At 43.5% G+C, this 17,574-nt stretch overlaps 1 protein-coding gene across 1 annotated transcript in view; it reads right to left on the reverse strand.

Annotated features, from left to right (window-relative positions):
• Nucleotides 1-12,031: 12,031 nt before the first annotated feature.
• Nucleotides 12,032-17,574, reverse strand: part of LOC131422584 (protein disulfide-isomerase-like protein of the testis) — a 31,180-nt gene continuing 25,637 nt past the window's right edge. Inside the window, exons 8-11 of the mRNA XM_058569931.1 lie at nucleotides 16,165-16,285; nucleotides 13,778-13,956; nucleotides 13,269-13,358; nucleotides 12,032-12,259 (exon numbers count right to left, since the gene is read on the reverse strand). Of these exons, the coding sequence (XP_058425914.1) occupies nucleotides 12,032-12,259; nucleotides 13,269-13,358; nucleotides 13,778-13,956; nucleotides 16,165-16,285 (618 nt within the window). The remainder of the gene's footprint in view (nucleotides 12,260-13,268; nucleotides 13,359-13,777; nucleotides 13,957-16,164; nucleotides 16,286-17,574) is intronic.

Here is a 17,574-nt window from a genome sequence, read left to right on the forward strand (position 1 = left end):
CCGCCTGGCATTCTAGGGCTGACAGGAAGACAGCGAGTGTGGCTGGAGCAGAGTGAGCATGAGGGAGGCCAGATCTCCTAGGTCCTTGCAGCCCTCCTTTTTACTTTGGTTTTACTGTGAGGGAAGTGGTGAGGCATAGAGAATTTCTTTGTTTGTTTACTTGGCTTTATCTTTTAGAGCAGTTTTAGGGTCACAACAAAATTGAGCAGAAAGTATAGAGTTTCTATGTATTCTTTGCCCTCCCACATGCACAGTTTCAGCTGCTAGTAACGTCCCCCATCAGAGTGGTACATTTGTTACAGTCGTTGAACCTACATTGACACATCATTATCACCAAAGTCCATAGTTTATGTTAGGGTTCACTCTTGGTGGTGTACATTCTATGGGTTTTGACAAATGTATAATGACATGTATCTACCATTATAGTATCATAGAGAATAGTTTTACTGCCCTAAAAATCCTCTGTGCCCTGCCTATTTATCCCTCCCTCCCCTCTAAACCCCAGCAACCATTGATCTTTTTACTCTCTCCATCGTTTTGCCTTTTCTAGAATGTCATATAGTTGCATTCATACAGTATGTGGCCTTTTCACATTGGCTTCTTTCACTTAATAATATGCATTTAGGTTTCCTCCACATATTTTCATGGCTTGATAGCTTATTTCTTTATAGTGCTGAATAATATCCCATTGTTTGGATGTACCAGAGTTTACTTATCCATTCATCTATTGACAGACATCCTGGTTGCTTCCAAGTTTTGGAAATTATGAATAAATCTGCTATAAGCATCTATGTGTAGGTTTTTGTGTGGATAAAAGTTTTCAACTCTTTGGGTAAATACTAAAGAGCACAATTGCTGGATCATATGGTAATGGTATGTTTAGATTTGTCAGACCCACCAAACTCTCTTCCAGAGTGGCTGTACCATTTTGCATTCCTACCACCAGTGAATGAGAGTTTCCGTTGCTCCACATACCCCACAGCATTTGGTGTCATCAGTGTTCTGGAATCTGGCCATTCACACACACATACATAGGTGTGTAGTGGTATCTCACTGTTGTTCTATTTTTGCATTTCCTTGGTGACATATGATGTAGAACATCTTTTCATATGCTTATTTGCCGTCTGTGTATCTTCTCTGGTGTGGTGTCTGTTAAGGTCTTTGGCCCATTTTTTTAATCAGGTTATTTTCTTACTGTTGAGTTTGAAGAGTTCTTTGTATGTTATGGATAATAGTCATTTACAGGTATGTCTTTTGCAAATATTTCTGTGGCTTCTCTACTTATTCTCTTGATGAGGATGATTTGTTTGTTTGTTTTTGCTCCTTAGTATTTGATTTGAAAGATGGGAGTCCAAAACTTAATAGTATGGTTTGAAAAAAAAAAAAACTTGGTTGAGAATTTGCCCTGAAAAAATCTAAAGTATGTAAAATTACATTTACTTTGTATTTAATAACATTTAAGTTATAATTACAGCTATGTGCTCATTCCTGGAATAAAGAAATAATGAGTCAAGTGTTGATGGAGAGGAGTTTGGGTATGAATTTTATGACAAAATTGTATGTCAACTATAATGACATCTTTTAATTCCCTCATAATTGTACAGCACCATCATAAAGATGGTCAGGTTTTTTTTCTTTTTGATGAAAAATATGGGAGGATTTCAAAAACTTTCCCAGGTGACTGACTCTGTTAATTATCCTTCTTTTTTGAAGGGCCTGTAACATCACTTCTGTTTATTTTCTCTCCTTCAAATATAACTAGCCTAACTCTCTGAAGTTCTCCTTTGCCATTTCATGAGTGATTTTTTTTTCTTTTTTTTTTTATAATTTTATTTTGTTTATTTTTTCTCCCCAAAGCCCCAGTAGATAGTTGTATGTCATAGCTGCACATCCTTCTAGTTGCTGTATGTGGGACGCGGCCTCAGCGTGGCCGGAAAAGCAGTGCCTCGGTGCACGCCTGGGATCCGAACCCGGGCCACCAGCAGCGGAGCGCACGCACTTAACCGCTAAGCCACGGGGCCGGCCCTCATGAGTGATTTGAGTATATCTCCAGCATCAACTTTCTTGGCATCTTGAAATCTTATATTCATTGACAATCAACAACAGATGCCAGCAACAAGACTGTTGAAAGGAGGGTCAGGAATATACACCCTGAGTGAAGCAGGGAGGGATATTTGAGAACATCACCCAGGGACAAACCTCTCTAGGGAAAGGGTTAGTGTGTTTCAGTTCTACAAGGGATAATTGGATCATGGGTGGAAGTATGACTCTGTCATTGTCTTTATGTGGAGGTAAAGTACGGGTATAGGAAATGTGTGTGGGTGCCATGCTGACACATGACAAAGCCGTCACAGTGATCAGTGATGTAAGCGGTGAGGTCCTTAGTGAATATAATTGTGTTAATGGCCAAAGCTACTTCCCTCAGCATCATCCTACCCACAGAGGGCCTGGGGTAGTGAGATCCCAATGGTCTGTTCCACACAATTCAGTCTGAACCAACTGAATCTTTTAGGGCCAGGAATGAAGTCTTCTAGTCCCCACACCACCAGGGCTGTGAGAGTTGTGGCCACCATCCCTTCCAAGATGGACCAAGCCTCTCAGCTTTCTGCTCACCTCTGAGGAGGCCTGTACTAGGGAGCAAGCATGGATCTGGTCAGGCCTCTTTGCTTCTTAATATGCGGGATCAACCCCTGACCCTTCTAAGTCATTGCCTTTCTGTTACCTACTACGGGGCTTTAAGAATGGTTAGTGGTTACTTTGGGGGGCATACCGAGTGGGAGGGGACATGGGGAGCCAGCTAGGCAGCTGGAGATGTCCTGAGCATCTTGATCTGGGAGGTGGTTCCACAGAGGAATACACATGTAAAAATTTTATTGAGCTTTTTAAAAAGACGTGTGCAATTTAAAACGTGTATTTTTTAAGCTCAGTTAAAAATATTATTTTAAATAATTTTTCCAAGGATGAAAAGAGGCCAAAGTAGGTGGTGCTTAAAAGCAAGTGCTTCTAGTGGTGATGGTTGCAGAACCTTATGAATATACTGAAAACCACCCATTATACACCTAAAATGGTAAATTTTATGGTATTTGAATAATACCTCAATTGAAAAAATCCAGCCCAAAGTGACTCTGTGATCTTTGCAAGTTGTTTAGCTCCTCTAAGCCTCAGCTTATTCATCCTAAACTCAGTTTGTTGTCTTCTTATGGCAGAGAAGGGGGAATCAATATTAGGTGACAATTACTGTCTTGGTTCTAAATGGCCTGAAAGGTCTGGACCAAGCCCACCTCTCCCATGACTCTTGGCATCATCACCCCCGACCGTCTGTAGTCTGTGCGTGAACCTTCTGAGAGTTCCTCTAGTGCGACCTGCTCCCTCCACCCAGGATGTCCCCTCACCTGGTAAACTCCTGTTCATCCTGCAGGTCTCAGGGCAAGCAGGGCTTTCTTAGGGAAGGCTTCCCTCATAAAAGAAGTTCCTTTCCTTCTAAAATATATCTTCACAGAATCCCAGTCCTTCACTTCAGAGCACTTATTTCAGTTTGTGGCTATATTTTTATTACACTATTATTTGATTAAATCTCTTTACTCTCCTATATATAAGCCCCAGGAAGGCAGAGGCTGTGTGTTTTGGCTTACCATCATGTCTTTTGCGTAGAAGAGTGGGAGCTTTCCATCAATATTCGTAGAATGAATGAATGAATGAATCAGAAACCTGGACACAGACAGAGATGCAGAGGCCTCTTTGCAAGTTCTTTCAGCTGTTCCTTAGCAGACTTGGAATCTATGACTCGTCACTTCTAGTTCAAAGTATCACCAGATCCATATTTTTAAAAATTTCAATCTCAGAAATGTTGACCTTGTTCATTCCTCCACGTACCACCTGGCTGCACATTAGGGTGGCATCTTAATGCACAGAAACCCCATGAGCTGAGGCAGTAATACGATAGGACGTGTAGGAGGCAATCTTCCACATCAGATAGGAAAATCATCCTATGAAAACCTCATTGACCGTGTCAAAATTACAGTCCCTGTGCCAGAAAATATATGGCATGACCTTTAGAATGAAACAGGCATTGATTCACCCCCGAGGCTCCAACACTAGCTGTGTGACATTGGACAAAGTATGTCACCATTTTGAGTCTCCTTTTCCTTAAGAGAAAAACTGGGAAAAAACAACTATCTACTTTCCAAGCTTGTTGTGAAGTTTAAGTGTAATAATGTGTGGAAATGACTTTTCACCATGCTTGACACACAGTAACAACTTAATTCATGTTAACCCTTATTATTATCGTGAGAATGTAAGTTACCTGGGAGCAAGGATGATGTTTGTTCTCTGCTGTATCCACAAGACCTTGAATCATATCTGGCACATAGAAGGCACTTAACATTTGTTAAACAAATACTCGGCAGTCTTAGAAGGAGGGCAGAAAGAGGGATGGGAAAGATTTTTAAAATAACATGATTTTTTTTTTTAAAGAAGGTCACATTCGAATGGATAAAGAAGATGTGATATATATGCACAATGGAATACTACTCAGCCATAGGAAACGATGAAATCCAGCCATTTGTGACAACATGGATGGACATTGAGGGTATTATGCAAAGCGAAATAAGTTAGAGGGAGAAGGTCAAATACCGTATGATCTCACTCATTAAGTAGTAGATAACAACAACAACAACAACAACAAACGAACACATAGAGACAGAGATTGGATTGGTGGTTACCAGAGGGGAAGGGGGGAGGGAGGAGGACGAAGGGGATAATTAGGCGCATGTGTGTGGTGATGGATGGTAATTAGTATTTGGGTGGTGAACATGAGAACATGATGTAGTCCATGCAGAAATAGAAGTATAATGATGTACACCTGAAATTTATACAATGTTATAAACCAATGTTACCACAATAAACAAGAACAACAGCAAAAGTCACATTATCCTACAGCACCATGTTCCCTTTTATATTTAGGAAATTGAGGGTCTTTTTCTAAAACATGCTACTACAATGGGGAGTAGGATGTAGAATTTGCATGAATGTTTCAGATAAAATTTGAGGCTTCCGATAGATTTCATGCTGGAGGAAGCTGCTTGAGCCAAGCCTTAGAGCTCAGAGAAGACAGAACATTCGCTCTCCTCCCTCATCAGAGGCAGTGAGATGAGCAGCTCTGGGGAGCATATGAGTCTTGTATTTCTTAGCATGGAATGCTTGGGTCTTCACGTTTTGGACCCATGACAAAGCCAGGTCAAAAGTATCTGGCTTCTCATGACAGTTACCCTCTGTGTCAAGGGAAGATGTGACCCTCCAAAACATCCAGGTCCCCCCAGGCCTGGCATCTGCTCAGAAACCGTAAGGGAACCATTGATCCTCTAGGTATCTCATTGGGCCAGCAAAGGTGGAGAATGCACTGGTAGAGCTCCCAGCTTGCCTAGCAGCCCAGACCCAGTTTGAGGGGAGGTGAGAATGAGGACATAGAGGTAATCGTGTCTGTGTGTAGGCACTGGGAAGGCAGGTGCCGGGGAAACTTCCAGGCCATGTCCACCCAGCCTTGGACCTAGGGTGGAGAGGGGGGCGCAGTTGATGTGTGGGTGCACTTACACCATTTGGTCACCAGGGGGCACTGTGGCCTCATCTGTGACTGAAAATGGTGCTGCTGCTGCTGCTGCTATCTAATATTTAATGAGCTCTTATTATGTGCCTGCTCATTTATTCCCCCAATAACCTAATGAGTTCAGGACTCTCATTATTCCCTTTTATAGATAAGGAAACAGAGGCCTAAAGAAGTTAAATAAGTTGCCCAGATGACACAGTGGTGGAGCCAGAATGGGAATCTAAGCAATCTTGCTCAAGAGCACGCATTCATTGATTCAGCAGGTGTTTACTGAGCATCTTCTGTATATGGGGACTGTGTAATTAGCAATATAAAAATAATAAATCACCCATTTATTTGGTGATTTACTTACTAAATGCCCACTAGCTTCCAGCCAAAAAAAACTGTATATACAATGATAATAAATATGTATATATGAAAACTATATATAGGAAAAATGATGATAAGAATAGTAATAAATTTAAACTTGCCAGATGTTTCATCTGCATTATCTTATGGAATCTTTAGAGAAACCCTATGAAGAATGAACATTTCCTGCCCCCATTTCACAGAGAAGGAGACTGAGGTTAAGAGAGCTTAAGTAATTTTCCAAGGCATAGAGTGAAGACTGGTAGTACTGGGATTTGAGCCTGGTCCTATCTTTTTCCAAAGCTGCCAAGCTCTTAACCTCTATAGGCTCAAAAGTCAACTTGTCTTTTCATTCATTCATGAACATTTACTTTTCAAACTGTATAAGTGGTTGGCGCTCAACCTGAGCCTCCCATGTGGTTCTGCACTGCAGGTGGTGAAGGCGTTTATTGTCCTTACCCTGTAGTTCCTGTCCCAGGACTGAGACCAGCTCACCAAGGAGCTGCAGCAGCACGTGAAGTCAGGGACAAGCCCAAAAAGTATCTGAGGAAGGTGAGCGAGGCCTGATGGATGGAGCCACTGCCCCTGAGCAGTTCACAGTGCTCGGCTGCCCCAAATCTCATAGGATAACAGGGTGAAGCTTAGGTAGCCAACAGCACTAGCCTTTTCCTCTGCAGAAAACCCACAGCATTTAGCACAGGCTGCTAACAGGAGGGGCCTTTGGTTGTATCATTATTGCCTTTAATGGCTGCACACCTTCAAGGTGCCAGTTCTGGGAGGACAGATGCCCCTGGGAGATGATGCTGCTGATGTGCTCAGGGGCTCAGCACGTGGCTGCTTCTTGTCTTTGTGACAGTCTTTGGACACAGGCATGGACACTCCCATTTTAATGAAGGAAACCCGCTCCGGGTCACACAGTGGGAAGCAGCACAGCTGGGTCTTGAGCCCAAGGCTCCTGGCCTGGCCTCCAGGGGTCATCAGGGGCTCCCTTGCAAGAGGCTGACACTGCCTTTGGAGGGCAGGCACTTCCTGGGCTGCAGGAAAGATCTCACCTGTTCCAGGCCCCCAAGCTCTGTCACTTCTCCTTCTTTCCCTCCTCCCTGCTGGAGCTATGATCTGGGTGACCCTGGCACCCTTCCTGGAAGTCCCCAGCCCCTGACAGGCTGGACCTCTGTCCCATTCACTTCTGGGCTAGTCTGACTTCCACCCCTTCTGTACTGATCTCTCCTTGTATAACCAGGACAGACCCCCTCTGGGGCTCTTCAGGCAGGCAACAGCATCTCAACAGAATTTAGTATGCACTGTTGTTTTGTTGTCCTTTTTTTTTTTTAACGGTTTCTTTATATTTATGGTAAAAGACATTGATTTTCTGTTATAACAGTAATAGAATATTTCCTGTTTGGTATAAATTTATATAATAATAAAAAGTGGTGGGATTTAAAGCAATGATTTTAAGCTGCCTTGGGCCTGAATGAGTTGGGGAAACACAGTGTGCAGTCATGCAGAACAGCACCTTAGGAAGCTCAGGATGGGGCCCAGGAGAGATGATCACCAGTGGGGTTTGTCCCAGTCACCTGCGTCCCTGGGCCCCTACCCACTTGCTTGGCTCTCCCTGCCCATCACTCCTGGTGCTGCCAAGCGCTCTAGGCTTTGTCCCCAGGTCCCCCAAGAGAGAAGATGATGAACTTTCTCTCTTAAAATGCTAACTCTCCTGGAGATCCTGGGAGATCAATCATGAGAGTTAGCTTGGATTTTCCCCCACTGAGGTTCATAATGTAAAGCCCATGCTAACAGGTAGCAGGGTGACATAGAAAAGTGACATATTCACCACTGTTTCAGGTGTGAAGATGTCTGTTTAATCCAGGGTGATTTTGAGATCATACAATCTTGTCACACAGAGTGTAATATCCAGGGCAGAAGAAGACATATTTTGTTACCATTTTATCATGATCATATCATGATGTGAGAGTTTTTGACTTTCAGTTTGTTCAGTGTTTTTCGTGTTATGTGGACAGGAGTGACAACTTCCAAGCTCCTTACAAGCTGGATCAGAATCCAGGAGTCCATATCTTTTATTTGTTTCCTTTAGATCACTATCTTGAACAGAAATTAATGTGTGAAATGGAAGTTAACTTTGTAAAATGCTCTAATCGTTTTAGTAAAGAACTTAGTGAGCAAGACAATATATTTTCAATGCAAAAACTTATATTATAAATTTTAAATATCCATTTATAAACCCGTCCCTTCAAAAAGAAAACACAGATATTAAGTCATTGGTGAGCCCATCTCTCTTCCCACTTGCCCCTGCCTGTGGGGTTGGGTGACAAGGGACAGGGAAGTTCACTGTCTCCTGAGCATTGTGTGAAGTTAAAGGAATATCTGTGATTTTCTGTTTGCCCTCCATGGATGCATTTTCCTGTAACCACATTATTATGACTGGCTTTTGATACTGCAATGATATTCCAATATTTTGGCAAGTTTTTTGGGCTGACCTCAGCATCTGATCATCATTTAAAACTCTTGAATGGGGAAATGTGTTTTAGGAGTCAAGAAAGTGTGTCTTTCCATGGTATTAAAATGGGGTCCTGCCCGAATTTTACTGAGCTATAATTGCACAGGGGATGACTCAGGTGTGGGAAGCACTCTTTCTTGCAATGTTAGGTGTCATTTCTGCTGTTTATTGTGCTTGTTCTCTAGCCATCTCCCATTCTCTTTCTCATTTGATGACCCTCTGTTTTTAGTGGTCTGGGGAAATCATAGGACCTGATGTGTTGTAATTGTTTATCAATTCAGCAAATAGTAAATGCTGTAATATTTCAGAAAAGCTTTCTATTGATTGAAAGAGGCATCCTAGTACAAAGATTTTGCCTTTCCTTTTATTTTTTAAATTTTTTTGGAGGCTTTTAAAACAATCCCGGATTCTGGACTTCAGTGTGAATATTGGGATTGACAAAAAATCAGGTAAATAATGCATTAGTGTATTTATAAAAATGCCTGCCACATTCATTACGAAAATGAAATGACTGGTGTTCATTTAACAGAAGGTACACAGATCTTTTTGTCAAAAATAAGTTATTTACCTTTGTGCTCTTTATCAGAGATGATTTGTGAAGTTTCATGACAAACAGGAAATTATAATTTTTCTTATTTTTAATCCTGTGAATCATTATGCTGAACAAAATGATGATTATAGTTTCATTGGATTATTATTTTGACATTTTATCAGGAACTATAGATTTTTACTAATAATATGTTCAACATCATATTTAATTTTGTTTCTTCCTCTCCTAGATAAAGCCTCGAGTATATCAAGGTAAAATTTTAGGCTTTAGTTTTCTTTGTAATATTTTCTCATTTCTGGTGTTTGATGTGGCTTTTAATTCAATTGGGAGTAAATACAGTGACTTCTGATGTCTAATTGACTTTTTAATGCTTGACATTTTTACTCCTCCCGGTTGGAGTCTAAATGACAATGTAGAGGGAGTTGACATCTATTGAGATAAGAGACGAGCAGGAGGAACAGATCTCGGGAGTAGGGACAATAGGATGAGTTTAATTTTGCACAGAAAGGTTTAGGAAGCAAGTGATGGGATGAGTCTGAACTTTGCAGTGAGTACATTGACGCGACCTGGCTCTTGGTGAAATGTAGAGACAATGAAACACTATTGGAGCCTATCAAGAAGCTTGTGGCTTAGAGAAGAACCCAGGCAAAGTGTGTCACAACCATGGGTTATGAGTATGAAGTAGAGGGAGCCACTCATGCCAGTGGAGAATGAGTGGAAATGAACCTGATGCAAAATAAGTCAGGAGATATGAGTGGAGGATTCAAGGATTGGAAGCAGACAGCCTCGACGTCTAATAAATGTAACCTGGAAGGTATGTTGATTGTTGGAAAGAAAACTCCATATAGTAAAAATGAGTTTGCACTGGGAAGCTGAAACATGGCTTCTTGCCTTCAGGATTATCTCCTTTCTCCTCTCCCCACCACAACCAAGTTCTTGGGAACACGTGCACACACACAAAGAAAATTGTTTTATGCTTTACAGAAAGGAGAAAGAAACTAGAAGACAACTGTGAGGCATTGAGACCTGTTAAAGTGGCAAAGGAAGCCGAATTAAAAATATTAGAAAAGAACATAGGCATTATTGTTGAAATCTGTGGACAAAGAAAGATGGTCACAGAAGAGTAAGCTATTCATGTGTTGACTGTTACAAATACCGTTGTATTAGTGAATGTGTGGACCAGTGTAGATAACTATAATTTTTTTTAGAATATTTATCACTGTATTTTTGCCGTATTCAGTCAGTATAGAATTGTGTTTCTCCTTTCTGCCTTGATTTTTGTAATCTGCATCTTCCTTTCCATTCTAACCGGTTGTCAGAGATTCTTGTTTGTAATTAATTTAAGATTGGAGGGCGTACTGGTACCAGCTTTAATCACTTCCTTATCTGGAACCCTCTGGGTTCATTTACATTGTACTCTAGGTTTCAATCCCATCGTATTGTCCTGACCTGCCATATGTCTATCATTTCCTATTACATTCTAAACATTGGATAGAAAATATTTAGAGAAAAATTGAGGCCTAGTATGATGTCATCTTGCTGCAGAAAAGATGAGAGATTACACCCGGCAGGTGATCAGGGACACCAGCAGTACTGAATCCTATTAATCCAGTTAGTGACTGAGACCATTCACTGCAGGCTTAATCCCTCCTAAGGCCAGTGTGTTTTCTGTCTGCCTTTGTTCTTAGTGTGTAAGTCTCCTGGGACCCAGTTAAGGCCCGTGCAATTTTCTGGGGTGACCTTTGCTGACTGACCATGAACTCCAGTTGTTTGACTTCTGTGCCCAGGGATGTGTGCAAATGTGGCTCAACCTCTTTGCATCTCAGAAGTCTCCTCTGGAATTAGTTGATGAACTTTGGAGAAAGTGGCCCCAAATGCCAGGCTGACCTTAATCCTGGGCTTCCTTTTTCTCTGTCTTGGCCTCATGTCTCTTTACTGACTTGTTAGCAATTTGGTGCAGTCTATCATGAATTTCATATTTTGGCCAATGTTTCCTATGGTTCTCAGGGGGAGATGAGGGACTTCAGACCCACTCAGCCATGTTCAAAGGCAAAACTTTTCTTATGTTCCCTCAAGAGTTAGGTTTGTGTTATCCCTGCCCAAGCCTAGGGTAGGTTGCTCTGTCCTCACTGCCATCTTGTTTGCATTAAACTATGCGATATTTTAGGGTGGGGCTGGTGCCCTGCTTCCCTCTGTATCCTCAACACCTTACAATGCACCCACTACCTTCTAGCCAGTCCAGAAAGCATTTGCTGAAAGATTGTGAGTGGAGTCACATGGGAGGAAGTGGGTGGAGTCATCTGGAGATAAGTGGGTGGGGTCAGTGGAAGGAAGTGGGTGGAGTCACATGGATTGGTGGAGTTACTTTTATGGTGGTAAAAGGAAAGAAGGGACTTGAGGATTATCCTAGCACATTGTTGGTTGAGAGCAACATCTCACTTATTGAGATGAGGAAGACTAGGGACAGGTTTGGGGGTTGATCTCTTTCTTACTGTGCCAAAATACAGTGTAAACAAATCAATCCACCTCATTTTTTAGTCAAACTCTGGGGACCCCAACCTGTTCGAGGTGGTGTGCATAGTTGTTAAGTGCAGTCTCCAGAGTGAGATTGCCTGGGATTATGTCTCAAGGGCTTTCTAGCTGTGTGATCCTGACTGGTTGCTTAACCTCTCTTTGCCTCACTTTCCTCATCTGTAAAGTGGGGATAAGGAAACCTAGCTCCCAGTGATGTTGTGAGAACTAGATGAATGCCCAGCCTGTCATAAACACTCATCACATGCTGCTATTATGGCTTCCCTTGCAGCCGTGTGTGAATTCCAGGCCAAACAGCTCTTCTAAGGCAGCGCCAACCAGGAAAAAGTGGGAATGAGTAAAACAGGGCCAAAGACATTCAGTGACTTTTATTATTCAGCCCCCACCCACCCACCACAATGATATATAATTTTATTGGAGTAGATCCACTCAGTAAATGATGCCAGGACCTGGAAAATGGGCACCTTCCCTCCTGGCTTTGGAGAAGCTACAGTTCATCCTTAACTCTTGGTTTCCTCTCTTGTCTTAGAGGTCCTTTTGGCTTAGCCACCTTCTCCTCAGCTGTTTCCTTCTGCCCAGCTGGCTCTTCCAGCTTGGTCCCATTGTCCAGCTCAGGCAACTTCTGCTCAGGTGACTCTTTCTCCATAAAAGGTACCTCTTCTTCCTCAGCTAATACTTCCTCTTCTATCACTTCAGTTTGTTCAACAGACAATAGCTATTCAAGAAAAGAAGGGAGAGAGGGAAGGAAGAAGGAGGATAAAGAAAGAGGTAAGAAATGTGTGATAATTGTGATTGTAATTGCCAAGTCCACTTTTTCTGAAAGGGCCCAGAGAGAGGCACCTGGGTGATCCTCTTAGATGCAAAGGTCCATTTGGCTTGAGTGGGGGCATTCTCAACTGTGATTTTGCCCCTCCAATAACAGAACCTTTGGGGAACCACCCTTCCTTCACTCTTGAGTTCACAGATGTGGCTGCCCCCACGCCTAGCTCTGGGGCTGGGCATGTGACCCAGGCCTTGCTAATGAGATATCTGTCCAGAACATTTGCTGTGACTACTAAGAAGTAGGTGCTTTCTTTCTAAGCTGGGAGGATATTAGTTTAGAGCTGTGGGGCAATCTTTGACTCTCCATGTGTAAATGACTGCTTGGGAATGAAGCCAACATAGAGGAAAACAGAGATAGGGAGATAGAAAATGAGCTTGAGCTTCTGAAGCCACCCATGCCTGATGTTCTACCAGTTATGTAGGATAAATTCCCATTGTTGCCTAAGCCCAAGAGTAGTGTTTCTGACATTGGCAACTGAAGGGTCCTAGCTAACACAGATGGCATCTTCCAGCAGATGACCTCACTGAGGCGTGAACAGGACTAGGAGAGAATGGAGATTGTCATCCCGTCCATCAGGAGAATAATGCCACAGGGTAGGATCCCAGCAAGACATCTGGTTACCAAGTCAGGAACAGTGGACCCAGGGAAGCAGCCTTAGGAGCTGTGTGAGACCTTAGAGCCTTTGCCCCTCCCAGTGTTTCTAACATCTGCCATTTCTGCTTCCTTGGAGTAAGTGCCTTTGAAATAAAATCTTCCAAACTGGTTGGTTGTTCAGCCGTCTTCAAATATCTCCAGAGTACAGAAGAATATGGAACTCTTGGCACACTCTTTCCTAGTCCATTGAGGTCTTGATGATTCTGTATGGGACAGAATAACCTAGGGTACTGCTGTTTTGCCTTACCTCATATTCATCCTCAATCCTGGTCTTGATTTGGCTTTCTAGGAAGTCCAAAAAGCCCTTCATGGTATGTTCTCCCTTATACGGTACAGCCTAGGAAGAAAACAGAACAGGGTCAAAACGGTAGCCTCTTCCTGCAGAATACTCAGGGATTGCTTCAGGTAAACCCAAAGTCACATTCCTAACAACCTGAGTACAGTGAGCAGGTTCCTTAACCTCTCTGAGCCTCCGTTACCATTTATTATCTAAGAGAAGGATAATAAAAATTCCTCCATCCATGATGACTGGGTCAGGGATGGGCAACTGACCTAAGCTGGACCCACTTTGAGTCTTGAGACTTTTGTGGAAGCTAATGGGAGACACTCTTTAACGTGAACTTGAGAGGGAAATAGGAGCTGGAGTTGAGAATGAAGCTGATTTGGTAGAAGGCAGAGCTAGAAACAGGGAGAAACCGAGTCTGTGCTAATAACACAACAACATTTCCAGTTATGTGAGTCCCAAGAGCCCCTCACTTGTTGAGAGTCAGTGGGAAAGAGCCTGAAGAAGGGGTACCGGTCCAGGTTCATCAGCTGAATGTCGTTTGCCGTGATGTCAATCTTGGCGATGGTGACTGTGGAGTGGTTTTGATACTTTCTGCCCAACTCCTCCAGCACTGGGAACAGCGCCCTGCACTTCTCAGACCAGGGCGCATCTGGAAGAGAAGGGCCGTTGCTCATGCTCACAGTAATAAGGACTCTGAAAGCCGGCACTCCCCCATAAACACCATCACTGGGTTCTACTAGTGCTTCTGCTGCTTTGCAAATTGGAGTCCTCCTTTCTTTTAATAGTATATTAGGTTATTTTACATTTCAAACATGGTACCTGATCGTTATTAAATAAATTAGAAAAAAATCAACCCTCTCTCTTTTTGCCCAGACACTAGCACTTGTAGCATGTTGGGATGTTTTCTCCTATTCTTTGTTTTGCCTTTAACGTAGCTTTCCACTCCAGTTGAAGAAGAAAACCAAGAAAAATATTTACGCTAGATGCTTCCTCATGCTCTGCCAGAAAGCGTGTGTGTGTGTCTGTGTGTGACAGCACAGGTTTTCCAGTGGAGGGTAAACTTGTAGCCCAAGGTCACCCAGTGAGTTAAGCAGAGGAAGTGGAGTTTGAAGACAGGTTGCTTTGACTTGTGACCATTATACCACACTGCCTGTCAATCTGGTGGAGGAGAATGTGCCTATGAAGTGAACAGGAGGTTGTGACAAGTACCACTACCCCCAGAAAGGGGACACTGGACTTCCTTGTGGACAGTTCTTTGAGCTTTGATTCTGGCCCAGGCACCTAGCCCTCTGGAGAGAAATCAGGGACCAGCTCCAACATGGAAGGGAAATTGAACCTTGCCTGCTCATCGTTCCATTGACATTTCTGGCTGTGTGGGAGGAGTGGCCTCAGCAGCCCCAGACACTCCACGTCTGGATGATCAGCCCTCCGTCTACAAATCCAGTGCCTCCAGGACCCCCTGCTCTCCCAGCAGAGCCCCCGCAGCTCCCTGGAGCCGGATGGGCCCTGGGCTGCAGCAGGAGGGGGCATAATGGCTGCAGTCCCAGGGGGCCAATCTGACAGCCCTGCTTCCAAGAAAATAAGGCTGCTTTTGCCTTTTCCAGAGCCAAATGGGCACTCTCGTAGCTCCGGGTGTCAGGTAAGTACAGGAAGGCTGCCCCAGCCTCTCATTTAAAGGCAGCAGATCATGGTTATTCAGCCACGCAGACCTTAAGCTCCTCGCCCTGTGGATAAGAGTCCATCTCAGTGGGATTTTACAAGGCCTGCATGATGCAATCCAGCCCTTGTTTCACCATCCAGGAAAGGATGGGATCAGAGCTCGAACTGAACTTTTTGCCTGGCAGCTTACTGACTGTCTGACCTGGGGAAGGTAGTTAACCTCTCTAAGGCTGGGTTCCCTCATCTGTATTGTGCGGAGATCCACTGCACCTTCCTAAGAGGCTTGTTTTGAGGAGGTGATGAGAGCAGGTGTGTCAACAGCAAACTCATGTCTGGATCATGGTATGTGCTCAGTAAGTGGTAACTCTGCCTATTAAATAAAAGAGATGTCTGAGGTAACTTCATTGTCACCCTTCTCTCAGGGTGGGAGACAAGGTCCCTGGCTTTGGCTCTCACATGCAAATCAGAAACAGTGGGGAAAGGGCCAGAGTCTTTAGGTGAGCACTGGAAATAATTATAACAATGGGAATAATAATAGCAACAATAGCTGTCACTTGTCAAGTGCTTACGATATGCCAGACACCGTGCTAAGTCCTTTACATGCATGATTTGGGTCCCCAGTTTGGCCACACCAACTCCGGTAGGTTAAATACAGGCCATTTGGTAAGTCACATAAAGCCAGAAGCAGGGGGATTCGGTACAGCAGTTACCAGCAGAGGCCCTGGGGTCAGGTGCTTAGGTTTCAATCCCAGTTCCGGCACTTACTAGCTGCCTGACTTTGGAAAAGTTTCTTCACCTCCCTGGGACTCTATTTAGTCATCTGTAAAGTGGGAGCAATAATAGTAGCTACTTTCAAAACTATGTTGTGAGGATTAAGTGAGGTAATGTATAGAATGGCTCAGCACAAGGCCTGGTGTACTATGGTGTTCAATCAATGTTGGCCATCAGCATTATTATTTTATAAATAGCCACAGGCCTGGATTATGTGCATGGTGTTCTACACGTTCCAAGAATTCGATTTTTGAGGAGAGTTGCATTGTAGCTGATTAGCATCTTGATCCAAACTCTTTGGATGTCTGAAGACCATTTGTGGCATGGTGCTTTGATAGATACTGGATATTTTGGTGCCCAAGAATTCAGGAGCCACACTTGTAATGTCAGGGCCATTGCTTCCCGTGGCCTCTGTGGAAGTACTTACAGAACATCACAAATACGTCCCTTTCCTTGTCAAAGACGACAACGTTGAAGTTCTTCCCAACGAGCTGCTTAACCGGCCCCTGGTCCCAATATTTTGGAATCTCTTCACTGGATTGATGTTTCTAGGAAGCAAATTTGAAAGGTCTAAGAGTCTCCAGAAAGAGGTTGGCAGTTGGGGCTCCCAGCCCTGACCAGAAACAATGGAAAGTTTTCTCTTGTTCTTACAGGAAGAGACTTGGGAAGGAGCTTGAAATGCTGAGACAGATCATGAGCTTGATGTCAAGCCTGGATTGTCCAGGGCCAGTTGGGATCAGAGGGCTGATGAGGAGACAGGGCTCCAAACTGGGATGGATTCTAGCATTTCAAATACACGATTCTGGGAATTCTTAGATGAGAGTGGGGCTCACGTCTTTAACATCTTACCTAGTTTGTTCCCCCTGCAAAAAATTAGCTGTCCCCAGTTACTCCAAGCATCAAAACCGAGATAATTTACGTGACCTATAAAATCCTTATCACACTTTGGTTCCTGCCAACCTCTCCAAGCTCATCACCATTCCCTTGCCTCCTTCAGCCATACTGGTCTTATATACCCCAAAGGGCCAGCCTTCCTCCCACCTCAGGCCTTTGCTTGAGGGCTCCCCCACTCCTCATTCCTACATTCCCTTCTCCATCTGGTTAACTTAGATTTATCCTTCAGAATGACCTCAAGGGAGAACTTCCCTGACTCTCACCCAGACTAGGTCAGATCCTGCTCCCCTATCTTCTTGTAACACTTGGTACTTGTCCTTGTATCACTTATTCAAGTTTATCATTTATATTTGTTTTTCTGGTTATTTGATTAATGTGTCTCTACCACACCAGACAGAATGTCACAAGGGACTTTTCTTCTCTCGTCACTGAGTATCCACTGCCTGGTACATAGTAGGACCTCAATAAATATTTTGTGAATGAGTGAATGAATGAACCAAGCTCTTGCTTCTCTTTGAAGGAAGTGGTATAAATTTCAGAACCTATATTTTTCTCTACAGCAATTGCTTCCTGAATATCTCTTTTCCCTGCACCACTACTACCCCAGTCCAGGAAGCCTTCCTCTCTCATCTAGATCACTGTACTAGCCTCCTAGTGTTCTCTCTGCATCTCCTCCTAATCCTCTCCATAACTTTATTCTCCTACAAGCAGGGTTCTGCTTTCCCCATGCAAATGCAGCTTCCCATTGCTTTTAGGGTACCAAATCCTTAATATGTGTACAAGTCCTTGCTGTCTGGTCTGCTCAGCTCACCAGCCTTATCTCTCACATTGCCCTCCCACATTCCCACCCCAGCCTCTGGAAATGACCTGAAGATTCTTTCCAAGGGAGCATAAAGGGGAGTTGGGGCTGGACATGGGTGATGGGAAATGGTGAACATGATGG

The sequence above is a fragment of the Diceros bicornis genome, chromosome 26 (genome assembly GCF_020826845.1).
Source record: "Diceros bicornis minor isolate mBicDic1 chromosome 26, mDicBic1.mat.cur, whole genome shotgun sequence".
Classification (NCBI taxonomy): domain Eukaryota; kingdom Metazoa; phylum Chordata; class Mammalia; order Perissodactyla; family Rhinocerotidae; genus Diceros; species Diceros bicornis.